Source organism: Globicephala melas, chromosome 1 (assembly GCF_963455315.2).
Source record: "Globicephala melas chromosome 1, mGloMel1.2, whole genome shotgun sequence".
Classification (NCBI taxonomy): domain Eukaryota; kingdom Metazoa; phylum Chordata; class Mammalia; order Artiodactyla; family Delphinidae; genus Globicephala; species Globicephala melas.
This window is the reverse complement of record NC_083314.1, coordinates 143,542,855-143,568,764: the sequence shown is the minus strand read 5'-3', so window position 1 is coordinate 143,568,764 and position 25,910 is coordinate 143,542,855. Positions and strand designations below refer to the sequence as shown.

At 43.5% G+C, this 25,910-nt stretch overlaps 2 protein-coding genes across 4 annotated transcripts; both read right to left on the bottom strand.

Moving 5' to 3' along the window:
- Positions 1-70: 70 nt before the first annotated feature.
- CZIB (CXXC motif containing zinc binding protein) lies at positions 71-8,219 on the bottom strand. Of its 3 annotated transcripts, none has more exons than XM_030870174.3 (8): positions 7,935-8,219; positions 7,625-7,708; positions 6,300-6,356; positions 5,832-5,913; positions 5,587-5,618; positions 4,247-4,324; positions 3,453-3,518; positions 80-2,539 (listed from the first exon to the last, which is right to left on the bottom strand). In XM_030870174.3, exons 1-8 carry the CDS (start codon positions 8,202-8,204, stop codon positions 2,462-2,464), a joined length of 747 nt encoding a protein of 248 aa, XP_030726034.1. In that variant the 5' UTR covers positions 8,205-8,219; the 3' UTR covers positions 80-2,461. The 3 variants fall into 3 exon arrangements, with proteins under 3 accessions (XP_060161407.1, XP_030726034.1, XP_030726035.1); XM_030870175.3 differs by lacking the exon at positions 7,935-8,219 and adding an exon at positions 7,870-7,929; XM_060305424.2 differs by lacking the exon at positions 6,300-6,356 and having other exon boundaries at positions 71-2,539.
- A 1,475-nt stretch (positions 8,220-9,694) lies between these two features.
- MAGOH (mago homolog, exon junction complex subunit) lies at positions 9,695-19,664 on the bottom strand. The gene is made up of 5 exons (XM_030870176.3): positions 19,460-19,664; positions 16,622-16,680; positions 15,318-15,428; positions 11,096-11,178; positions 9,695-9,957 (listed from the first exon to the last, which is right to left on the bottom strand). The coding sequence occupies exons 1-5, from the start codon at positions 19,545-19,547 to the stop codon at positions 9,858-9,860; spliced, it is 441 nt and encodes a 146-aa protein (XP_030726036.1). The 5' UTR covers positions 19,548-19,664; the 3' UTR covers positions 9,695-9,857.
- Between the last annotated feature and the right edge of the window lie 6,246 nt (positions 19,665-25,910).

Below are 25,910 nucleotides of genomic sequence, written 5' to 3'. Positions count from 1 at the left end.
GTCTATGTCCCCAGCGGAGCCACAGTCGCCCCCCCCCTCCCCCCCCCCCCGCAGGAGACTCTCCAAGACCAGCAGGTAGGTCTGGCCCAGGCTTCTATCAAATTAGTGCTTTTACCCTGAGTTCCAGAGCATGTGAGGTTTTTGTGTGCCCTTTAAGTTTCTTCTTTCCCCAGTTTTGTGGGACTCCTGAAACCAAGCCCCTCTGGCCTTCAAGGCCAATTGCTCTGTGGGCTCTTCTTCCCAGTACAGGAACTCCTGTGGGAAGATCCTCTGCAATATAATTACCCTCATTTGTGGGTCATCCAGCTGGGGGTACAGGACTTGACTGTATCATAAGCCTGCCTCTCCTACCCATCTCGTGTGGTTCCTTCTTTATATTTTTAGTTGTAGATCTTTTCCAGGAGGTTCCCATATTTTTCATTGATGGTTGTTCTACAAACAGTTGTGATCTTTCTTTGTGTGCTCGTGAGAGGAGGTGAGCTAAGGGTCTTTCTACTCTGCCATTTTGACCAATTTATTGGTCATGAAACATCTTTGATAGACTTAATTTCCAGTTACCTTTGGGGGTATTTTTTTGGTTGCTGTTCCTATTGTAAATGGTATTTTCTCTTGAATTGTGTTTTACATGTTGCCAGTGTACTGAAATGCATTTGATTTCTGTATATTGATCTTAAATCCAGCACCTGATGCTTTTGGATTCACTAAGTGGAAAATCAAAATCTGTGAAAAGTGAGTTATTTCTTCCTTTTTAGTCCTTGCACCTTACTTTCTTTTCAGTCTAAGTGCTGCGGCAGGGGCAGTGTAGGGACAGTGATGAATAGTGATCCAGGATATCCTCATCTCACCCCAGCCGTGAATGGAGTGCTTCAAACATTTCATTTGCTCCGGGTTTCCTGTAGATATCCTTTGTGAGGTAAGGGGAGTTCCTTTATGTTCCTAGTTTGCTAAGCATCTCTATGGTTTGTTGCTGAATCTTACCGAATACTTTTTCTGCATCTGTTGACATAATCTATGTTCCATCTGTTACTGATTACTTGGGTTCCTCTACTCCCTACAAGATGAGAAAATAATTTACAATATAAAGAAAACCTTGAGATCCTTTTAGTGCTTGCCTTTCTAACACATACTGGCTAGTATGGAGACTAAAACCCAGAAAGCCTGTTTATCCAGCCCGACGCTCCCTTGTTTGCTTTCAGGCCAGGCAATGGACCGTTCTAGTCGGTGGGGGCTGGTGGAGCTGCTGGCCGAGGGAGGCCAAAGAAGCCCTGCTCTGTCAGGTGCAGAAAGCACAGGCCCAGGGGCCGGGAACACAGGGGACCTAGAGGACACGTGACAACTGCCAGACTGGAGAGGGGACAGGGCAGGCATCTCTTCCCCACCCTTGGCCATGGCCAGCTTTACCTGCCTCTGAGGAGCCCCTTCCTAGAGCTCCACAGCCAGCCTCGGAGTGGGCAGACTCTTTCCCAGAGGGCCACTCAGAAAATGAAGGTAGTAATTCTTCCAAAGAATTCCAGGCTGCAGCAGAACACTGGAGAGGAGTAAAGTCTCTCGTGACAGGTTTTCCGAATGGTGGAGTCACCGGTATGAAGACGTGCGCTTGCCCTCATGACTTAACTGTGCACTGAACAACTCTATCCACTGTAAGAGGCTCTTTAGACCCAGGGATCCAGGCCCACGAGACACAGAGGCCGGGACTGTTGTCGTCACACCTCCACAGGGCTGTCCAGGGGCAGAAGAACACAGAAGTGTGACCACAAAGGGGACAAACCAGGACCATCTGGAGGAGCTAAAGGAAGCATAGAGGCTGACTCAGCATAAGGAAGAACTTTCATAGGGATTCCCTTGGTGAGAGGGATTGCCCCATCACAGCAAGTGAGCAAAGACCTGAGGACCATCTGGCAGGGATCGGAGAGAGAAGATTCATGCCAGGATGGAACTGCTGGCCTCCAAAGTCCCTTCTGTCCCTGGAATATGCAGTGACACCAATGAACAGAGTTGCCTGGGTTTACCCAAGAGCCAAGGTGGTCAACGTGACGTTCTGGCTCATGACATCATTCCGCAGGCTCCGCTGCCCTCTGTACCAATGAGTTTGACACCTCTGGTCCCCTGGGGTGGCCTGTGCTCTCCCCAAGAGCTTGAGAGCCCTTAGGAGCTCTGTGTTCCTATTTTGCAAATTGGATCAGGCTAAGATTCTGTACTGTGGGAAGGTGCCAAGAAGCCATCAAAGCCCTCCAACATGAAGGGGAGCGGAGGGAGTAGAGCGGTTGTTCATCCACCAGTGTAGCACAAACGGGGGCTTTATTGGTGGGGCTCAGGACGCTGTGACAGCCCAGCACGCAGGCTGTGAGGGCCTGGGCAGCTGCCAGGAGGCGAGACGTGAGGGCACCAGCCTCTGCACTGTGCTGCTTGGGGCACGTTGTCCCTTTTCAGTTCTTAAGAGGCAAGTGTGCAGGAAGAGGGTTCAGGACTTCACAAACTGGTGGGTGACCTCGTAGATTCCCACAGACTCCTGAGCCTTTTCGTCATAGTCAGTCCAGTCCTGTGGGAAAAAATGGCAGTGTTAGCCTCACGAGGCAGCCTGGACAGCATGGGGAGTGGAGGACTAGGACTTAAAAGGCCCAGCTCAGGCTCCGGCTCAATCTTCAGGAACACGTCAGACCCAGGACAGAGCCAGGCTGCTCGGGCCTGAATTCCTACTCTTCTAGCTTTGTGATTTTGGGCAAGTCACTAACTTCTCTGAGCCTTCGTTCTGTCCTCTATTTAAAAAAAAAGAGGACAGAAGTAGATTTTACACTGAATGTTGAAAGAATCAAGAGTTAACACATGTAAAAGTATTTAGCCTAGGGCCAGGCACATCTGAGAGCTCAGTAAATCCAATTACTGTTATTAGGTGCTATGCAAACTGAATGATTTTGTTCTTCCTTCCTCTGAGGCCTGACCACAAGCCTTCCTTATCTGCAAGGCAGTAACATGTCCAGTTGATTCTTGGTATTCACAGTAGTTACGTTCTACAAAGTCCCCACAAACACTGTATTAGTGATTACTGAATCACTGCTCCCAGGGGAAATAACAGGGTTAGGTTCCTGGGAGCGTATGATTCTGTTTAAAAACACCTTATTTAACATACATACATACATATATATATATATATATATGTATGTATATATATATAGCTGATTCACTAATACTGAACTCACAGCCAACAGTGCTGTATCTCACACCTGAACAAGCTTGTCTAACATGTATCTTCTCTGTAAGGCACACCCAGCTTTCCTGCGTGTGAACACTAGGCAACGCTTTAGCACTACACTTGGGGCTATCGTAAACACCAAAATCACCAACAAAAAGCACGGAAGTGTGGAGTCGGCTTCCCACTGAAGAGCCTTGTTCACCAAAAGGGTTATTCCCACCAGGTGCCCTAGAGCTCCCTGCAAGGCCCCCAAGTCCCGTACCTTTTCCTGCAGATTAATGTCACTGAAGACTGTCCCGGATTCCAGACCCTCAGCAGCAAAGCCGGCCTGCAGGTGACAGGAAGGCAGCGGTTAATCTAGGGGAACGGAGGCACTGGTCTGGCCTGTGGGGCCTGGTCAGGGAACTGGCCTTTCTCACAACACCTCTGGCATGGGAAGACAGAAATACAGTTGGGCTACTGTTCTGGAATAACTACTGAGCTTCCATGCCCTGGCAGCTGCCCTGGGACTAGAGTGGTTTCTCCAAATTGGAGCCCTGGCCCAGAAGGCAGGAGGTGTGGGGTAAACCCGTCCATTACCCTTGATTTTCTGAAACACCTGGGCGTGTCACTTCCCTCTCTGACCTCAGTTTTCTTACTTATGAAACGGGGATGACAATACTCTCTCTTCTGCCTACTTCACAGGGTTGTGAGGTGAAAATGCTACACAAATAAAGTGGCCTGAGCACTGGCTCTGGAGTCGGATAGATGTGGGTTCAAATTACAGCTCCATTGCTTACTAACTGCATCACCCTGGGCAAGTGGCAAAATCTCTGAAGTTCTTTTCTCATCTGAAAAATAGGATGTATAACTTCACAGAGTTACTGTGAGGATTAAGGTAGGTAACATTAAAAGTGACAAGCCTGGTGCCCAACATATATTAGATGCTTAACAAATAACAACTGTTATTCTTAGAAATGAGAATTCCTAGTCCACGGTCTCTGTAGGAAGCACAGTTCTACTGTCACTTCCTATACGCCCTCCCCAAAGATACAGGTTCCCCAGGAAGACATGCACCTGGGGCTGGAAATCGACTGGTTCAAGTCCTCGGCACTCAAACTCCACTATCGTCTTGAACTTCTCGTTGTCTTCGGCCTAGAAAGGAAGTGTGTTGAGAAGGTAGGTCTAACTGTGCCCTCAGGTTGACTCCACAGCCCCTGAGAGCCCAGAATGGGACTCAGGGGCAACTCATCCCGTTCTGGAAGAAGGCTGCCTTGACACCTGCTTGCCACGAGATCTTCCTGGATGTGGGCTCTGGGGTCAGAGTGCCTGGATGTGAGCTCACACACAGTTCTGCCTCTCTTTTCCTCTGGGCCTAAGATCGTCAGCTGGAGCTGAGGAAACCACTACAGGTTTATTATGAGAACCTGAACTAGGTGTAAATTGCCCAGTATAGGACCCGATACTATGCTCAATGAATGGTAGATAAAATTATCAAAATAAAAACTATGAAGAATGTTAACCTATAAGGTTTCCAGGTCATCCAAAAGGCCCCAGTACACTTCGCTGTGGCCCTTTGCTAACCATCCGCCATGCTGTCAAGGCAGGGGCTGACTTAAAGCCTTTGAAGTGGGATATGCATGTGGAGGAGGCACACCGAGGGGGGTGGCACAGCCAGGAAATTCATGCCTCCCTGACCCCTGGGCCCACAGACCCCAAGGACACACCCACACATTCATTCTCATCCTGTCATTTACTGTAGAAATGCTTCCTGCACACCAACCTTGTGTCTGGCCCTGGACTGGTTTTTGTTCGCTGGTCTGTCTCTTGCACTAGATTATGATTTACTTGAGTGCAAGTCCTTGTGTGATTTTTCCCTTTAACTTCAGGACAAAGCTGAGAATTTGGCATAAATCAGACATTTTTCAAAAATACCAAGTAGGAATGGATGAAGACACAGACCCAAAGCATACACTCCCTCCCTCACCTTTGGACTAATCTGTTAATGCAGTAACGTATAAATACTTAATAAAATCAAATATCAAGGATGGATGCACTGTCTCATCCATGGATTCAGAGAAGGCTCACTAGCCCTCCAAGATGTAGACAAGGCAAGTGTTCCCAGTGATGGAAACGGAGTGGCCAGGTTGGGTCAGAGGTCCCCTAGGCTCCCACAGCCCAACACTTACAATAGCCTAGTTACGAGTCTTTTTCCTGCCGAGCACTCAGTCAGGGTAAGGTGAATGAATGACTGACAGTGAATGAATGACTGAGTGAATGAACGAACAAGTAAGCACATGAAGTCCATCAGTTCCATGTGGGTCACTCTGGTGCAGATATAACTCAAGAACCCAGGCCTCCTAGTTCCCGGCTTGGATCTGATCCCACCATGCCTGCCACTGCAGCAGGAAACTTACATTGTAAGGTTTGATGGTGCTGCTCAAAATCTCTGAAATGTAAAAGAGAAGACAAAGTCGATTTAAGTCCATATCCCAGCCCCACCCAGGTACCCAGATGTGGCTCTGGGCAAGAGTCTACGGCAGAAGCTTGGATACCTCAGGCCTGGGTCCACCCACAGGTAACATGAGCATGCTTTCGGTCTGGCACCACAAAGCCGATGGCCAGCCTGGCAGAGGTCAGTCAATATCCATGGCCTACCTACCAATGGAGTTTTCCCTTGAACACAGCTTGCACTTCTGGACCATGGAGGCACTGCCACGGCCTCCCTTCAGTGCCACGTTGTCCTGGCAAGCAGTAAACAGAACCTCTAGTCACATATCAGTCAGATGTAAGGGTCCCCAGGAGACCCAGTCCTACCACTTATTATCAATTAATATTATAACAATATTTAAATACACACCATCTATATCTACCAAGACCCAGACAGGGTGAGCAACTTGCTAGGACAAGAATCCTGGGAAGGCTTCTTGAGAGCGAGGAAAGGACTTCCCCTTGATTTTGAACTCTGCCTCACATCCCAAAGCCCATTGTTCCCAGTTGATCACACTCTGCCTGCCCTCCCAAACCACAAAAAGTGGGGTCCAAAGGCCGGGGAGGTGAGGGCCACATATCCCTGCCCAGAGGCCTATGTGTGTCTGTATATGGGTATAGTGGTGGGGGGAGCAGTTACCATCAGCCGAATGTACTGCCACTTCTCTGAAATCTCACCACAGTTGCCACATTTCATCTTGGGGAGGGGGAAAAAGAGTATTAGTAAAGAAGTTGGCTCAGTTGGGCAGATGCTGAGGGAAGGGTAAGAACAGTGTGAGGTGGGCAGGCTCATCATCTTGTCAGCAATCTTACCTCATCCTTATGACCAGCCCCACTAAGGACATAACCAGACTTCTCTCTGGGCAAAGTGTTTCTCGTGTTGGCTTGCTCATCCTCCTCTAAGAAGTCCCCAGTCTGGCTAGGGATTCAAGGCTCAAGTAGTACAGAAACGGCTTCAAAGTCGTCCCCCCCCCCCCCGCCCCGTTGAGTTAGGAGCTTCCTGTGTGTCCTTACAGGCCCTGTAGGTTCCTGGTAAAAGTATTTATCACTCTGTTGCTACTCCTTCTTTGTCTCCTTCTCTAGACTCTGCTTTTTGAAGCCAGGAAACATCAACTCCTCAAATAAGCCCTGGCACTCGGGCTTCAAAATATTTGGAAATAAAGGTGGGCAGAATGCTTCCTGAAAGATAGGGCTTTTGTCAGGTACTGAAGGATTCTGGGATTTAGACTAAAAGGAAAACAGATCAGAAGCTCCGGGATCTGGGAGAGTAAAGGACCTCAAACTGCTCAGTTAAGAAGAGGACCTCTGTATACCATCCCACTAGAGTACCAGATTTACCAATACAGGATGGGGAATTAAGAATGGAGCCATGCACAAAATTAAATGATTTCACAGTAAATAAAACCTAAACAACAAAAGAGAAGGTGAAATTATTCTTACTAAATCATCACAAGATCCCTTCAAGTAGCCTTTCGTTTAGTGTTTGTTTACATACCATGAAATATGTTACAGAGGAAAAAATTACAAAAGATATTTCAAGATACTGCCAATTAAGAATTAACCAGTAGGGCTTCCCTGGTGGCGCAGTGGTTAAGAATCCTCCTGCCAATGCAGGGGGCACGGGTTCGAGCCCTGGTCCGGGAAGATCCCACATGCCGGGGAGCAACTAAGCCCGCGTACCACAGCTACTGAGCCCACACGCCTAGAGCCCGTGCTCTGCAACAAAAGAAGCCACCGCAATGAGAAGACTGCGCACCGCAACGAAGACCCAACGCAGCCAATAAATAAAATTTTTTAAAAAGAATTGACCAATAAACTTAAAAAAGCAAACATAAAATTCTACCCAGAAGAAAAGAAAACATTTAATAAGCATTTCTCATCTAGCTGGAGAGAATGCTCCCGTTCACCACTGAGATCAGGGTGGGAAACCTTTACGCGGCCCTGGCGCCCCCACCACAGCCTTACCTTCAGGTACCACCGGAAGTCCTCGCCCACTGGCCGGAGGTTGGTGACATTCTCCAGCGTGGCTTTGAGCTGCAGCGCAATTTTCTAAGAGGAGGAGAGCCAGGGCGACGGCGTCAACAGCGCCCGGGCAGCCCCGCGCCTAGCCCCTGCCCGGCCCCGCCCCTCTCCTCCCCTCCCGGCACGAGCTGTGCCTCCCCGCTCCTTCTCAGCGCGAGCCCACTCCCCTCCTTCCCTCCTGGTGCGACCTCCTGCCTCCCAGGTTCTCGCCACCTCCCGGCCTCTGCCCCAGCAGCAGCTCGCCTCCGCTTACCCCCATAGCGACCCGGCTCAGCCGGCGCTGGCTGCGGCCACTGCTTTCCGGCCCGTCGTAAACGGCGGGCGCCGCATGCGCACCCTCGCTGCGGCTCTGGGCGGGGCGCGGGGCGGGTCTCAGCGCGCCGGGGCTACCCCCGCACACCTGGCTTTTTCTCCCAGGCAAAGTGGTCTTGTGGAGGTATGCTGAGTCCGCAACTAGCCGGTGCTCAAACCCGCGAAGGCTGCCTCCAGCAATCGGTAATTCCAGATATTTACTGAACGCCATGCTAGTCTGAGGGATACCGCAGCAAACAAGACAGTCCTGCCCGAAACCTCTGCGGGGTCCGCTTCCTGCCCTTCAGACTCTGCCTTCCCTCACCCAACCTCGCGCTTGGTCCCTGCCTGCCCTTGGAGGCTTCTTAGATCACGTTCACCCAGCCCAGGGCCGGCTTCGTAGGTTTGAGAGACGGGACCTTTTTCATCTTTAAACTGCTCCTTCCTCCTTCCCCCAGGGGACCTTTCAGGGGGTTGGCTCGTGCACATGTCCTCATTGTGGTCGCCAAGACTGGACACTCCCTTTCAGCTGGCTCTTCTCTGAGTTCCTGGTTTATTTTCTGTCATACATTTACTGAACCTGTGCTCTTGTGCAGGATACAGCTGAGACCATAAAGAAGCTGTGAGCATTATAAGGAACAGCCTGTTTGAGGCTTTTACAGCTTCCTGAGGTCGTTTCTTTAAAATTTGGAGTGACCCTTTTCGGATGTCTACTTTGCCACGAATTTACCTGATTGCCAGGTACCCTTCCGTAGCAGAGGGTGCACTATAGCCAGGAAGCCTGACATCTCAGGGCCCAGATCTGCACCTAACTTGTTGCCCTGTAATCTTTGAAGGAGGCACAGTGTGTGTGTGTGTTGTGGAGGAACACTTGCCTAGGAGTCACCAGACTTGGGACCTGTTCCAAGTTGGCCTGTCTTGAGGGATGTTGAGCTCAGCCTAATCACCTCCCCTCAGTCAAATGAGATTTATCAAGACGTAGTTCCTTTCAGCGCCCACTGTCTGTTCAGTCAGCAATTTGCCTCATTAAGGAAGCCATGCAATTTAGCAGCAAGAAAAAGTTCCTACAGATTTACCTGCTGAAAAAATCCCCACACTATCTACAACAACTAGGTTGCTTCTTAATGGCCGCTGGTATTCTGATTTTAAAATGAATTATTGGAAAAATTTTGAGACCAGGCATTTTATCCCTTATAATGTATTAAACCAAATATTTCCTCCCATACTGAAGTAGCTTCAGATATATCTATAAAGGTGATTTTAAAACCCCCAACCTCAGTTATTAAGCTGGATGAAAACAACAAAACCCAAAATACCAACCACAATACTATTTCACATCTAAAAAATTAACAATACTTCATTAATACCAAATATCATGTTCAAATTTCCTTAATGATGTCAATTTTACATTTCCTGAATCATGATCCAAATAGGGTTCAAATGTTGTATTGATTGTGTGTCTCTCAAATCTCCTTTTATAGGTTCTCACTCCATCTCCATTTATTTTATGTTTGCAGCTTATTTTTTGAAGAAATCAGATCCCTTGTCCTGGAGTTTCCCAGGACAAGGATATTGATTGGATTTCCACTGTATTTATTAGCATGTTTCTCTATTCTTTTACTTCCTGTAAACTGGTAGGTATATGTATAGAGTTGATTAGATTTTTGGCAATACTTCACATAGCATGTTAGTGTTAAAAAGTAATTGAGAAGAGTGCACATGTTCGGGTCTTTATAATAAAAATTGCATTTTGTTACGTATTTATTAAAGACAATCATTTCTAGTTTATAAAAAAAAATCCTGCCCTGATATACACAAAAATGTCTTGATAATGGTAATTAAAAGCAGCACTCCCACCCCCCTTGTGTCCACACAAATATTCAATCTAGATTGGCTTGATCTTGAAGTGTAATCCAATAAGACTGAAGACCAAACACTTCAGGTCCTGGACAAGATAATAAAATACTCGTAAGCCTTCTGGATCCCTATAATGCAAGAAGAAAAAAATGTTTAAAAAGCTGAGAAAACTCAGCAAAAAAATACCATTTACTAACCCAGATTATTTATGTACCAGGATATTCCTCATAGAGGTATTTACAGAATTAAAACTTTGAAAACAACCCAGTGTCCAAAAAGAAAAAGCCTATGTGCTATATATTAAAATGTAATATTATGAGGTAATTTAAAATGTTAAGGTTTCTTCTTAATGAGGAAATGCTTATATTAAGTGGGAAAAAATCATAATTAAAGTAACAGACTGTTGATCTCAATTACATTTTTTGTGCTTTAAAAGACTATATATATTTTTTAAAGCACAGGAAAAAGACAAGAAATACTTTAAGATTAATGGTTATCTAATTGATAAGTTTACGGGCTATTTTCACCTTTCTACTTTTCTGTATTTCCTATATTTTCAACAATGAGCATGTATTACTTTCAGAATTAGGAAAACTTATTTTTGAAGTAGTACTAAGCAGGACCAAGAGGCTGAAGATTACTACAGCATAACTGGGTAAGAACAAGACTGTTCACAGGAGGACAGTTATGCCTAACATGTACTAAAAGTGAGCCATATCTAACCCCAAATCCTCAAAGCACAAGAGCCAAAGAGGTTGCCAAATTCTAAGGATTCTTTGTGGCATGTAGATTCATGTCTCAACTTTATATTTTACCCTACTGACAAAATGAATTTTTAAACTTATATTCTGAATAATTTCAAGTTTCACTAAAGTCAGGCTTCAAGATGTGCTATCAGAATAGCCAACACGGAGGAAGGTGTTCAGACTCATTGATTCTACAGTTTATTTCCAGCACTTGTGTTTTTGTGTTTCATTTCTGTTCTGGCCGGATTCTTACCCACTTTGGCTGCTCTTATGGCATTACTCTGTGTGTGTGTCACTGAGAAGCTCTTATTAGCAATGATTGACTAAAACACCAAAAGCAAAAGGAGCAAGCCCTTGAAAATATATAATTTGGAGTCTCTCTATTGAGGGGGACAAAGCTGACCAATTCTGTCTTACATTTGTACCAGATCTTACCATAATGGTCCCAATTTGGTTAAGGGTTTCATATCAGCCTGCTCTAAAACAGACACATCTGGATATAAGGATCATGGATACTTACTTGGATTGATTGACATCAATAAGGGAACCAATTTTTGACGTCGTGAAAGAAATATGTTCATCTCCAATGACAATTTCAAGCTCCTAGAAACATGAAACGTCAGTTTGAATTGGATTTTTCATCAGTCACACAGGAGAAGGGTTCATCATGTGCCAAATCACATAAACTATAATACAGTTGGCCACATTCCCAAGACCCGTTCAATCTGAGCCCTAAACTGTACTGGGCACTGGAAACAAAGAGCTAAATAATTGGTATGAGATAAATACTGGTTTAGCCCTTGAGTAGCTTATACTCTTAGAAGAAGTTGTGTGTGTGAGGCTCCACCATTTAGAAGAATTTACATCATGCTTTGTATAGGAGTTTTCATTGTTAACAGTGTGGAGTAACATGTATAAATCTGTTTCACGAATACCAAGAATCTAACTTTTCTGGGCAACGTGGGACAAGTAAAAGAATTCCAGACCCTGAGCAGATCCCAGCTTTGTCACTTACTAGCTGTATGCCCTTGGGTCTGAATTTCTGAAGAGTGAAACAAGTACTACAATCTTGAAAAAAAAAAATCTATTGGGTGGGGAATTGGAGGGCAGTGCCTATGGGACAGATCAGCAAAACCAAACAAACATCTCTGCCCTTGTGGAACTTACAATCTATTTTTTTTTAATTTATTATTTATTTATTTATTTAATTTGGGGGGGGCTGAATTGGGTCTTAGTTGCGGCATGTAGGATCTTCATTGAGGCATGCAGGATCTGCTGCTGCAGCGCTCGAGCTCTGCCTTCGTTGAGGCACGTGGGCTTCTCTCTAATAGTGGCTTTAGCTGCCCCGCAGCATGTGGGATCTTAGTTTCCCTGACCAGGGATTGAACCCGCATCCCCTGCACTGGAAGGAGGATTCTTTACCACTGGACCACCAGGGAAGTCCCAAACTTACAATCTATTGAGCTCTACTTCTTAACACTCAGATTTGAAAATGTTAATATTTTATCATATCTGTGTCAGATTTTTTTAAGAAATATTAGAGTTTAGACCCACCTCCCACTCTGTTCTCCTTCCTGCCTCCCCAGAAGTTGGGGTGTATTCTTTCCAATCATTATTTTATATTAGGTAGTATATTTTAAAAATTTTACATAAATGATCGTACTATATCTTTTTGCTTTTTTCATTCAACAAGGGTTTTTGTTAATTTGTTTTTTATTGAGTTAACATTGTTTTTTTGTTGCTGTTGTTGTTTTTGGCCACACCATGCAGCTTGTGGGATCTTAGTTCTCTGACCAGGGATTGAACCTGGGCCCATGGCAGTGAAAGCAATGAGTCCTAACCACTGGACCACCAGAGAATTCCTGTATTGGGTTAAAATTGGTTTAAAAGTTTCATGTGTACAATATTATATTTCTACTTCTGTAAATACTAGTGTGCCCACCACCCAGAATTTAGTTTCCATCTGTTACCATACAGTTGATTCCCTTTACCCATTTTGCAACACCCCCTCCCCACCTCCCCCAGCCCCTTCCCTCTGGTAACCACTACTCTGATTTCTCTATCTATGTGGTTTTGTTTGGCTTGTTCATTTATTTTGTTTTTTGTTTTCAACAAAGTTTTTGTAGGTAGATCAAGTCCATTAGTTTTAAATGCTTTAGAATATTCATTTCCCTATTGAAGCAGACTTTTGTTTCTATAAACCATGTGGCAAAGATATCCTTCTATGCATCTTGTGTATATATGTGAAAATCTCTCTAGGAAATTCCTAGAAAGTAAACATATTTTCAGCTCTGCTAGACACTAACAAATCGTTCCCTAAATGGTTGTAGCAATGTTGTTTCCACCAGTATATATGAATCCCCCTTTTCTTTCTCATATCCTTTTTAAAATTTGGTGCCTTTTTTTTTTTTGACCATTCTAATAGGTCTGACATGGTATTTCACTGTTGTCCTCATTTTCACTTTTCAAATAAAACTGTAAATGTTTTCATAAATTTATTGCCCACTTGTTTTTCCAGTTCTATAATTGTCTATTCATAACCCTTACACATTCTGCCACTAGTTTACCTTTTTATTATTAATTTGTAGTTCTTTATATATTCTGGATTGAAATGCTTTGCCAGTTATGTTTTGCAAATACCTTCCTCTAACCTGTGGCTTATCTTTCTATTTTATCTTGATATCTTTAGATAAAAAGAAGTTTTAAATTTAAAGAAGTCAAATTTACTAATCTTTTCCCTTGAGGAGTTTAAAAAACTTCTCTACCCGGAAATAATAAGACAGTCTATATTTTCTTTCATGTTTTAAAATTTTGCTTTATTTCTATAAATCGTCTAATTAAAAAATACTCTGTAAATATATTGCCAATCAACTTGGTATACTTTGTTAAACAGTCCATCCTTTTTCTATTAATTTGAAAGTTCAACTCTGTCATATACTGTTCCAAGTTCCCGTATACTCATGGGTTAATGTTTCTGGGTTCTCTATTCTGTCCCATTGGTTTAGTGGTCAATTCCTGAGGCAATGTCACCATACAAATGACTATAGTTTTATAAGAAATCTTCAAAATTATCTTGGCTACTCTTGCCCCTTTGATCTTCCATGAATTAGAGGCTCCATCAGGTTTTAGGAAAAATTGTGTTGTGATTTTGATCTGAATTGGAATGAATTTATAAATTATTTTGGTGAAAATCAATATAATATTGAGTCTTCCCATCCATAAAAATGATACATCTTTTTATGTCCTTCTGTAAAGCCCTTTCCCATAAGTTTTATGTATCTTGTTAAATTCACTCCCAAGTTCTGTATAGCTTTTGTTGCTGTTATGAATGGGATTTTGTTTTTAATTACACTATCCAGTAGGTTGTTGCTGGTATATAGGAGTATGCCTTGCCCACTTCACAGGACTATTGTGAATGTTGAATGAGCTAATGGAGCTGAAAATTTTATCAATCCTAAAGCAAAATACGTATATATAGTATTATTAAGATCTCATGAACGTTAATTAAAAAGTTAACTTGAGTAAGTACTGAGGATGAGATTTTTTTCACTCTTCCTCAAGAGTTGGCCCATCATTCTGAGGTTAATTAGAATAAGCTTATACGAGTTTTCATATTAATTTAATAAATATAGTTATTATTGAGCTTTTACTATACACTGGCACTATTTCAGTCACTAGAGATATAGCAGTGGAAAAAAATAGGTAAAGTCCTTGTACTGAAGGAGTATGCATGTGTATGTGTACGTCTGTTGCAGTGGAGGAGGAAGAGGGATGCATAAGGAAAATCAAACAAGGCAATTTCAGACAATGATAAATGCTATGAAGACAAAAACCAGATTTTTTTTTAAGTGGTGGGGAAAGGCATTTTAGATTGGATGGACAGGCAAGACATCAATCACTGAAGAAGTGACATATGAAGACCTCAATAATAAAGACAGTCTTGGATACAATGTTCCGGGCAGCATGTAGGAAATGCAAAGGTCCTAAACTAAGAACCACCTAGGTGTATCTGAGTAACAGAAATAAGACCGGTGAGGTCTGAACACAGTGTGAGATGGTGAGAACAGTAGAAGGTAAGGTGGGAGTTTGGACTTTATTTTAAATGCAGTGGGAAGCCACTGGAGAGTTTAAAATTAGTGGAATAAACCAATTTACATTTTTAAAGATTACTCTGGCTTCAGGAAGGAAAAAATGGGCTGTACAGGACAAAAGAAGAAACAACGAAATCAATTAGAAGTCTGGATTAGGAAAGCAGCATTAAAGTGGAAAGAAAACCTTTCCTATTCTGTCAAATATGACAGTGGCTTTTATTTTTTAATTGCCACAATGTTTTCAGAATAAACACCTAAGCCATGAATTTAAACAGATATACTTAGTTGCCTGCATGATTTTCCATTAGATTGTTGAAATAACTATGTTTTATTTATCTCTGTATCCTCACAACGTTTTGTCCATAGTCGTTACTCAGTAAGTAACATGGGCAGCAAGTACTCTGAGAAGCAAGGGAGGGATCACAAGAGGAAATTAAGGGCTGGGCTCCAGGTGGGGAGCAGCACCACCTGCTCTCCCCGATCCTCTGTGTGGGATTAGTGCTTTCTTAGACCAACGTGCTGGGAATCTGCTCTGTGTAGGGCTCCATATCGCACACCCATACATGAGTATATTCAGTGTCACATGCAGAGCAGTAAACCTCATCTTATTTGTAAGATTTCTGCACGGTGGATAGTTGCCGAAACACCCACCTGCCGGCCCACTCGGTCAGGAGGAGGCCACAGAGCATCATCCTCTTTGGTAATTTCACTGTCATCAATTATTCTCTTCAGTTCCTCCATCACACTTCTATGTACATAAGCCTGAAAGCAAGTTAAAAAACAGAATTTAAACTGTATCGCTAAGCAGCATTCTGACTCAGATAGTGATGAAAAATAAAAGACTACTCATGAAAACTTACTTCTGGCACCTCTGTAAGTGGGAAGACATTCCGGCTTGACCTCAGCATGCCAAGAGGACGGCAGGGTCAGAAGTGCCCAATGACTACACCTCAGTCCCCCAACTAGTTGCTTCTGTTTCTTGGTACATCCTGTTCATGTGGACCTACTCCTTGCCTACCTAAAAAACTCACACTTGAGCCCCAAACAAAAGATCTGTGAGTAACTCTGGTTAATTTTAACTAAATGACATGCTTCTGAAGAGCAGAGATATGTCTTTTACATTTCACATATTAGTCCACATTAAAAAAAACTGTGAGGATGCTGACATGTGTGGGTAAGCATAATACTGATTGCTAATTAAATACAATAGCATGAGAATATACTGACTGTTAAGACATTTTCAAATGTGACAAAGTGGTTAAAAGAATAACTTTGATGAAACCTTAATGGTGTGGTAGAAATCATGCCAAAATGGAGCACACTGACTCGACAAAGGCAGGCATAGGTCTGAATTCCTGCTCAATCTCTTACTAGGAGGTCTAACTTTGTACAAGCCCCATAATTAATATCTGGGCCTTCACTGTCTTATCTTTAAAGGGTATATAATACCACCCATCACAGAGACTTACAGTAAGGGTTAAAATAAGCTCACAGATGTAATACCTAGTGTCATGCCTGGCATCTAACATGCATTCAGTGATGTTAACTCCTTTCCCATGCTCCCTTTCCCCCATTCAAATGCAAATTAAAAGAGCTCTATTGAGTGCTAGGTACCAGGGAATATATCAAACACTAAGTTAGTGGGGGGGTGGGTTTTCTGTTTTTGCAGATTAAGCAACTGAAACTTATCAAGTTCAACCAGGAAGTGTGCCCAAGGTCACAAGGTTAGTAAGTAGCAGATTCAGGGTTCAAACCAAGATTTGCAAGACTTCAATGATTACCCCTTACCGATTCAGCATTGTTAAAGAAAATATAAACTAAAAGAAGATTTGAGAAAAACTTTAGAAGCTATCTACAGATATGTCTATACTTCCCTATTCTTTATCTTTCAATACTACTCACAGAAAGAACAAAAACAGGACAAAAGGCTAAACGGCTCTCAGAGGATTCATTACCTCTTTTCTGATCATGACATCATTTTTGTAATTGCTGTTGTTGGCGTATCTCAATTTCCCTGTGAGGGGCAAAAAACAAATTCAATATATAATAAAAACATATAAATAAAGCCTGCCTTATCAGTAAACAAAGGATGTTGCCGCCATCAAGCCACCAGCCACACCACTCCCAGCTCCCTCCCCACGGGTGCACCCTAAGGGGATTCAGGATGGGGGAAACAGGATACTGGCCCTAGATAGTTAAGGTGCATATCAAAGGAATGATCTCAAGCAGCCAAGCAAGAACCTCTACATAGGAAAGTGCTAACTTCTTTAACTTGAGCTGTCTGGTATTTCTTTAATTAATAGTTAATTGTAATATTTTGATGTTCTGACTACCTGTTTTTTTTTTGTCTTTGTTTTGTTTTTTTTGCACAAACTCCTATATATCCTGGCTCATCCCTTACCTCTTCGGAACAGTCCCCCAAAGCTATCTGAGAGCCTGTCTCCCAGGCTTAAGTCCTCAGTATTTCTGCCGAATAAAACATAATTCTCAATCTTTAGGTTGTGTTTTGTTTTTTTTTTTTTCAGTCGACACTATTAAATAGCCTCCTAGCCAAAAATACAGCTGACAATGAATTACAATTCTTGCAAAAGCCAGCTCAGGTGTGAGAAAAGAACAGGCTTTTGTGACTGGCAAATCATGTCTCTGCAGGTTAATGTCCTCAGCTGAAAATAGGAGTAATTGATAACTCACCTGCACCCAGGGCCTTCTAAGGCTCAAGAGTGGTGAAAATTTCTGAAAACTGTAAAACACTTTTTACATATATTAACATGTGGCTGTGAAAAACTCCCATCTATCCTTATGATGGGAAAGCTGTGGATTTATTATTGAGCATATTTGGTATACAAGGCCCTTTGTGCATATGTGCATCTAACAGGCTAATTTGGGTATACAGGGTGGATATGAAGGAGAAGATAAAAGGAAATAGAGGAGATAATTATTTCCCTATAGAAGGCACACTAAAAAGAGCCAAATTAATTGATGCCTCACTGCACTGTCTCTCTGCCTCAAGTCTCTCTCCTTTCAGGTCATTCTCCGTACAGTGGATAAAGTGATATAGTAACAGATGGCTCTGACTAGGTTACTCTAACACTCTGATACTGACAATGGCTTCCCACTGCCTTCTTGATAAAATCCAAATTCCTTAACGTGGCTTACTGTTAAGCTGAGCCCCTTTCCAGCCTCACTCCTATAATAGTCCTCTCTCACAGAGCTGGAGTTAATCAAACTACAGTTGACCCTTAAACAATGTGGGGGTTAGGGGCGCCCACCCTCTACACAGTCGAAAATCCGAGTATAACTTAAGAGTCAGCCAGCCCTCTGCATCTGCGGTTCCTTGGTATCTACGGTTCCTTACCCGAGATTCAACCAACTGTGGATCATGTAGTACCATAGTATTTACTCTGTAAAAAAATTTGCATATAAGGGGACCCATGCAGTTCAAACCTTTGTTGTTCCAGGGTCAACTGTCTTGGTTTCTGCCTGAAACATCCTATGCACTTTTTGGGGTTTCAGCCTCCTTGCTGTTAATGCTGTCCAAAATGCCTTCCTGACTCATCTGCCTAACCAACTCCTACACATTCCTAAAGACTCACACCCGCCTTCCCTGTGTCATTTTATACAGGAAGCCTTCTTTGACCCTTCAAGATAGGTTAGGTGCCTTCTTTCTGCTCCTAGAATCTTCTGTTTCTTTCTACCACAACACCCAATACACTGTCTTGCTATTGTTAACAAAACTTTCTCTACAATTGGGGCTTGTCAGTTCATCTTTGTGCCCCCATTTACTGGAAGTTTTCTGTCATCTTTGACTCCTTTTCCTTCACCATACTGGCCACGCCCCAAATCTTATCAATTGGCAGTCCTTTTGGTTCTGCCTCCAACAGTATCCTAAATCCTTCCCTCTACTTTTACTATCACTCTAGTCCCAACCAACATCCTTTTTGTCTTAACAACTGTAACCGTCTCCCATTAAGTAGTTGCCATTCTTGCCCGTTCTGCACGTAATAGTTACAATACTTTTTCAAGAACAGATTACATCTCTGCTTGAAACTTTCCAATTGCTTCCTGCTGCACTTAGAAAAAAATCTAAACTCTACCATGAACTATAAAGACTACATGGTGTGGCCCCTGCATACTTATCCGACATCATCTCCTACTATCCTCCCCAGAGTTCAGTACTCTTCAGCCACACTGGGCACCTGAAACATGCCTAGCTCATCTCTGCCCTACGGCCTTGACGCTTGTTTCTCTCCCTGCCTAGAATGCTCTTCTTCCTGAGCTTCACAAGGCTGGCTCCTTCTTGGCAATTAGATCTCAGTTCAAACATCTGCTCTTCAGAGAGTTTTGCAATGGCCACCCTTTCTAAAAGCGGCCCACCAGCAATTATTTCATCATTTTGTTTTATTTTCTGACCACTCATCACTATCTGGAATTTTTTTTTTTTTTTTTTTTTACTATCTCCCAGCACGAGGATACAAGTTCCATGAAAGAGAAAGCCTGTCCATCGTTCACTCCTGCACCCCAGAATGTGGAACAGAACCTGGCACAAGATAGGCGCTCAAGTAATGTTTGTTGAATGAAGCATTATGGTCAAAAACGTCACTAAACAGAAGTCCCTACACACATACAGAAAGAACCAGTGGAGAGGACATAGGATCGTTCCCTCCAAATCAGCGCCTCACAGCCATCTGTCCCTTCCTCCTCCAGTTCCTCGTACATTCCGGACCCCCGGCCTCCCCACTAGCCCGCCCCCAGGCCTAGTCCTCGCTCCCGGGGAGCGGGGAGGCTTCTCTCACCGTCCGGCCGGAACTCAAACTCCAGGAATTCGTGGCCGAATTTGCCCTTGTGACCCACATAGTAACGCAGATAGAAATCACTCTCCATAACTGGCAAAAGGCAACCAAGACCAAACTTTAATTGCAATCCTCACCGCCGCCGTACGCGCCCGACACTGACGTTTACGGCGGCGCGCGGAAGTGACGTCAGGCAACGGCACGGCCTGTAGCGGAGAGACCCCGTCCCTAAGCCGTCCACCCGGAGGTGGGACAAGGCGCCTGCGCCCCTCCCGTCCGAATGAAGCTGCATTTCCCCGGAGGCGGGGTCTGTGCAGCCCTGCCGGCTCAGCCCGAGGCGTGAAGGGCCTGAGGCTGGTCGACCTGCCTTCTCCTGGGCTTGAGGCCGGAAGCCGTCCGTGGACTTCTGGGCCCCGCGGCGGGGGGCGGGGGTCTGGAGGTCGCGTTGCCTGACCTCGGGCTTAACACCCGGAATCCTGCGTCCCCCCAGGCTCCACCTCCATTTGGGACACCTGACTGTGTGGGTCGGAAAAGGCCCTTCACCGTCTCTGGACCTGGGTCGTCTCATCAGTAAAATAGGGTTAAAGGGAGACCTCAAGGGAGAACGCAGCGTACCACGGTGAATGCGTCTAACGTACGCTCCGACTGAACTCTGCCTGTTTAAGGATCAGTTCTAGAAATCCTTCTCAGCCACGCTTTCCCTGAATCCGCAGTGGAGCTTTTCATTTCCCTGCAGCTAACTCGGCCGCACTTATCCCGCATTTTATCTCTTTCTACCTTTTATTTCTTCCTTTCCCTTTCTACCTCACGGGTCTCTAGATGAGGTGCTGTGAATAGGACTTAAGTTGAATATTTGATCTCCCACTCCCCAGCACAGCTTACCCAGCAGTGATTCTCGGCCCGGCCTGCGCAATCGGATCGCCTTGGAGCACCTAAAAAAATACTGGTGCTTGGGCCCTACCCCAAACCAATTCAACCAAAATCTCCTACAGTGGACCTGTGTGTCGGTATCGTTGTTTTGTTTTGTTTTGCAGAGCTCTCCAATTGAGTCAGGATTGAGAATTACTGCTCAAGAGGCTCTTGTCTTTTCAGGCCAAAGTGGTTGACCTCTGTGAAGGCTTTCTGGCTATGGAAAAATTTTCCTCCTTGCTTAGGCCAAGGGCAACAAAACTCCTAATTAGTAGAAGCCTGCTGTAGTTCATCTAAGTTCCAGCCAGAGGGGAAAATGGAGTTGGATCTAGAGACAATGCCGAAATGGCATCATTCTTGGCGCCTGTAACTACACTATTCTGTATTTGGGCTAGTGGTCTCTTCTCATTCCCAGTCTTGCCATTACTACTTTTCTCCCAGAAAAAGAATTGGTAGCAGAGTGTAGAGTGGGTGTGATGGGGGGAAAAAGTCACTGGAGATTTGTATTAAAATAATCCCTTGTGTGACAGTGATTCACTGTGACCAAAGGTGAACTGATTGAATTTTTTGGACCTCAGGTTTCTTATCTTTAAAATGAGCATAATAATGTTATACATCTGGCAGAACTGTTGCAAGGATAAGAAACAATGTCTTGGAAATTGAAAAATACTTTGTAAACTGTAAATTACTATAAGGCATCTTATTAAAAAAAAAGTGGATGTGGGTGACAACAAGGGACTTGTATAAAAAAGAGAAGGGATCCACCGTGTATTAGGCACCTAATAAATGTCAACCCCTAGGCTGAGTCTGTTTACAAGTGCTTGTTCTTCGAATCCTCATGACAATCTTGAGGTGGTAGTTGGAGTTAAGTATTTAGAGACATTGGGTAATTACCACAAGGTTATTTTCCAAGAGTGAAATTATAAAAAATTATAATGTAATTGATGAATCTGGGCATCTGCAGATATGGCAAATATCAAAAATGCTGAGAAAATTTAAAGGACACCCAACTTGGGCTTCCCTGGTGGCGCCGATGCAGGGGACACGGGTTCGTGCCCCGGTCCGGGAAGATCCCACATGCCACGGAACGGCTGGGCCCATGAGCCATGGCCGCTGAGCCTGCGCGTCTGGAGCCTGTGCTCCGCAACGGGAGAGGCCACAACGATGAGAGGCCCGGGTACCGCAAAAAAAAAAAAAAAAAAAGGACACCCGACTCCAATCAAGCTATAAGGTGATTTCAGGTTTGGGGGTATGAGGCCACATAGTATAGCTGAAAAAGCATGGTCTATGTGTCTGATGTGCCTGAAGTCAGCATAATTTAATGAGCATCTACTATGTGTCATGTGCTGGGAATACAGTGGTGAACAAGATATACCTTTATAGAGCTTACAGAGGAGGCAATCAAGGAACATACAAGCAATTATAATGTAGGGATAAAATTTACAAATAGGGGAAGCACAGAATACTATGGAAGCACATGGAGTGGCTCCTAATCCAGTCTAGGGGGTCTAAGGGGAGTCTTCCTGAAGAAAATGTTCCAGACAGAAGGCCCAGAGCTGTGTGGTTTGAATACAGAATAAGGTTGTGAATATAATAATGAGGTTGGAGAAGGGGTAGAAGACTAATCATGAAGGGCCTTACAACCCATATTAAGGAGTTTGGGCTAAAACCCAAGGCTACTGGATTTAAACGAAAGGAAAATGGATGAAGGGCTTTAGGCAGGAAAGTGGAAAGAGGTGGTGGTGACATGACCTATTGCATTCTAGAAGGATCACTCTGGCTGGTTGTAGACTGGATTGGAAAATGGAAAGATTAGAAGTATGAAACTCGTAGGCAAGGAGATTAAGATGTAGCCAGAGAGGTAGGGGAAAAACCAGGAGTATGGTGTCAATGTAAGCCAAAATAAGAGTATTTCAAGACAGGAGTGGCAACAGTGTTACATACTGCTTCCAGGTCAAGGAAGATAAGGACTGAAGATATTTACAAGGTTTATAATCAAGGAAGTCCTGGGTGACCTTGGTAAAAGCAACCTCATTGGCATGGGGGTTAGAGGCAGAGCAGAAATATTGGGATACAAAAGGAAAAATTTGTTGTGGAAGCACAGAATTACCTAACCCTATGAGTTAGGTCTGAGTCTGAGAGAATAGAGAAGGCTTCCTAAGGAAAGCACTCAAGGACAAATAGGAGTTAGCCAGATGAAGAGGCAGAAAAGGAACATCGAGGCAGAGAACACTACACGTGCTACACGTACTTTGGGGGCACTAAACATAACTATCGACTCTGGGAAGTTTCTTCACTCATATTTCTCATCTCTAAAATGGGAATGATAATATTGACAGTCCTTATCTCACAATATCATTCACTCCCCCCCCTCGTTAAAGCACCACAGTACTTTCATATTTTAAAAAAATGAATTTAATCTCTCTCTAGAAACAGTGCACTGATTTTACAAATGTCCACATTTGGTTTTTAGTTCACCAAGATGATGTTGGTACAATTAGTGAGATGCAGCACACCACCCTTTGCCTCTGGAAGAGAAACCAGACTGCAAAGGGGACTGAGTACAGAAGCGAACGGAACTCAGAAGGACAAGACAAAAAAGCGTAAATGGTTAGTGTGACCCAACATTCTAACATGCCTGTTACATCAAATATGGTCACTTGGGGGTGTTCAGAGGAAGACAAACAAGGAAAGTTCATTTGTGTACAACGTGATGGAGTTTGCAAACCAGTAGCTCACCCCACATCAACAACAGCTTGTATAGAACAAAATGCTATTTTAAAACACATGGTTTGCACAGATATTTGTTTTCTCTTGTAATTTTTGTAAAAAAGTATCAAAACCTTCACGTCTTTAAATATATATATACATATACAGGTGGCTTTTTAAAATTACTCTTTATAGCACAAAGTGTTTGCAAATGCAGAGGATTTCTGCTGATTCTTGACTATGTACATGGTGCATAGCCTGAATGAACAGAGCTTCCTGATTTCTTATATTAACTGAAGATTTGAAGCTGTAATTCCTCCACCTCTAAGTTCTCCATATCCTGAAAATCCCCAATACCCTAAAAATAGTGTGAGAAGATTCTGATACTCTATCTTCATGCATTGCCAGGAAAAGAAATTATTTACTCTGAAGCATTTAACTGATAACTCATTTATATCTTGTGAAATGATGAGTGTATAGCAGGTGTGAGGGAGTGGGGTAGAGAGGCTCACATTCCTGTGCTCTCTCCCCATTCCCCCTAGCACCCGACTGGGCAGTGCTTGGGGTCCCCTCTGCAGACCCCACGTCTTCAAAATTTCCAGTTTTCTTTTTCACCGTTGAGAAAATCCCAGAGGCTCTTGACAACATGGAATCCTGTGAAAATCCCACTGCCCTTCTATCAAGTCTTCATTGACCGTATCAAAAAACTTCAACTCAAATTTATGAAAAGCAGTCACTGTTTCCCTTTGGCCACAGGAAAGCTTGAGAGTGAAGACTGTCGTGTCTGCAAAGTGCTGGCAACACATTCTGATCAATTTTCCATGATGCACTTGGTGCCTTATACACAGTAAATGACCAAGAAATGTTTCATTAATTGAATCAGAAACTAAATAGAAGTATTCTATAAAGTGCTTACATTGAACCTGTCTTTCCATCCAGCCTCGTTTCTTGCTAAGTCTCCCTTGAGCCTTTTGCTCATTACAGTGAATTACATGCAGTTCCTTAAGATGCCCATGCTGTTTCATGCTTCTGTGTCTTAGCTCAGTGTGTCCTCTGCCTGAAGCAGCCTGGACACCCCTACTTAATTTCTAAGACTTAGCTTAGGGCCACTTTTCCTACAATGCCTTTCTTGACCCCATTCTTACACCTTTGTAAACTAACAGTACTCCCCAAAATATCTATTCCTTTGTTTTTGTTTCCACGTCTTCCTCTAATTGCTACTGTGAGTTCTGTCAGGACAGAAAGTGTTTGACTGACCTGTACATCTGCAGTACCTGGCACTTAGTTGGTACCTAGCAAATAGTTTCAGTGGACGAATATACATACTGCAATCACACAGAATTGGAGGGATGCAAAGTGCTTATTGCTGTACATTTAAATACGATCTCATTCTGAGGTTACAGTTTACCTCTATCTGTTTTATATGTAATCATGCTATCAAGAGTAAATAAATAATATTTTAGTTTTCCTCATTTCTGGAAGGATATTTCTGCCAGTGCTTTCAAAATTCCACCAGAAAGATAGGCCATAAGATAGGCAGCAGGTTTGATACAATGTTCAGGCAGCCCAAAGTAGCCTCCTGGAAAAGGAAAGCGAGGAAAAGGGCTGGGACTAGTTTCTTTTACACATATAAAAAAATGTCTGATAAATTTTCTGCCCTTCAGGCCTTATCTCTAAGCTTCGTTCCAGCTCTGTAGTCCAATGACTCTGTGATCCATTATTGGCTGTAGGTATATGATGACGCAGGGGCAAAAGGCCACAGAAGTGCAACTGTACCTCAAAACGCATCCAAGAATAGAGAAGAATGAACCTGACTCCTCAGATTTCATCTTATTTACTGCCGTCCGACACATGAGTATTCCACAGTTTTTTGTAGGTTGCTTCCGTAACTGTCTCTTCCAAACTGCAGTTGTAGCATATTCAGGAAACATGGATGTCTCTCAGAGAGTTGTGTTTCATCATCATTTTGAGATCTCAGGCTGAATCATCCTGACCCTATTCATTATTTTTTTCTGTGAAGGACAGGATCATCTGACTAAAAGTTTAGAAACTATGCATTAGTCACTATTATCATTTCCCCAGGAAATTCTATTTCTTTGGAGGCAGGTTACAGAAAAAGTTTTGTTTTGTGTAAATTTCAGTGCTTTTCACTTTCATGATTTTTCTTCAGTCAAAAATAATTTTACTTTCCATTCTTGAAAGAATAGTAGTAAGTGATTAAACTCTATAGGAGTTGGCCACCTGTTCTTAAAATTCTGTTTGGTTTTGGTCATTCTAGGTCACTTGCATATACCCTCTCAATGAATGTTTCAGGACTATCAACACATGTATATCATGAAGAAACTGCTTGCTTATGCAAAGCTTAGTGCCCAGGCTCCAGAATACAGTTATTTTCTCAGAAGACAGGAGACCATGAGTGATGTAGAGAAAGGTCCTAGGAACAGGGTGACAGAACCCCAGAATGTCTGCCTGGAAATTCAGAAGGTATCAAGCTGGTGACACATCCAAGCTTCACAGAGTTGGGGGCAGCTGGGGAGTAGAAGGGGAGGAATTTGCTTAAAAGTGTCAAGTTCCAGGTATGTTAAGGTTAGATACATGTCCTCTGCTCCTACTTAAACCAAACACTTCCATGTCACACCTTGTCCCTGGTTGTCCAGTGGGAGTGAAGTGGCAGAACAGCAGAGTTAAGACCACACCTTGGATAAGAGCCAACAGGGACTGAATTCCTTCTGGGACTGTAGGATTACCTTTTCAATGGTAGACCCCACAAAAAGAAAAGTGCACTTCTCCCTGCCTCCCCCAAGGCCCAGGAAAAGCAAAGTAAGTGTCCACAATG

Excerpts from the sequence above, each read along its gene's own strand:
- CZIB (XM_030870174.3), bottom strand. The coding sequence starts at position 8,204 with ATGGCGTTCAGTAAATATCTGGAATTACCGATTGCTGGAGGCAGCCTT. Across the intron at positions 7,709-7,934 it reads TGAGCCGGGTCGCTATGGGG|AAAATTGCGCTGCAGCTCAA; the intron begins GTAAGCGGAGGC and ends TCCTCCTCTTAG. Across the intron at positions 3,519-4,246 it reads CAGTCGATTTCCAGCCCCAG|GCCGGCTTTGCTGCTGAGGG; the intron begins GTGCATGTCTTC and ends TGTCACCTGCAG.
- MAGOH (XM_030870176.3), bottom strand. The coding sequence starts at position 19,547 with ATGGAGAGTGATTTCTATCTGCGTTACTATGTGGGTCACAAGGGCAAA. Across the intron at positions 15,429-16,621 it reads ATGTCATGATCAGAAAAGAG|GCTTATGTACATAGAAGTGT; the intron begins GTAATGAATCCT and ends ACTTGCTTTCAG. Across the intron at positions 11,179-15,317 it reads CTGACCGAGTGGGCCGGCAG|GAGCTTGAAATTGTCATTGG; the intron begins GTGGGTGTTTCG and ends TCATGTTTCTAG.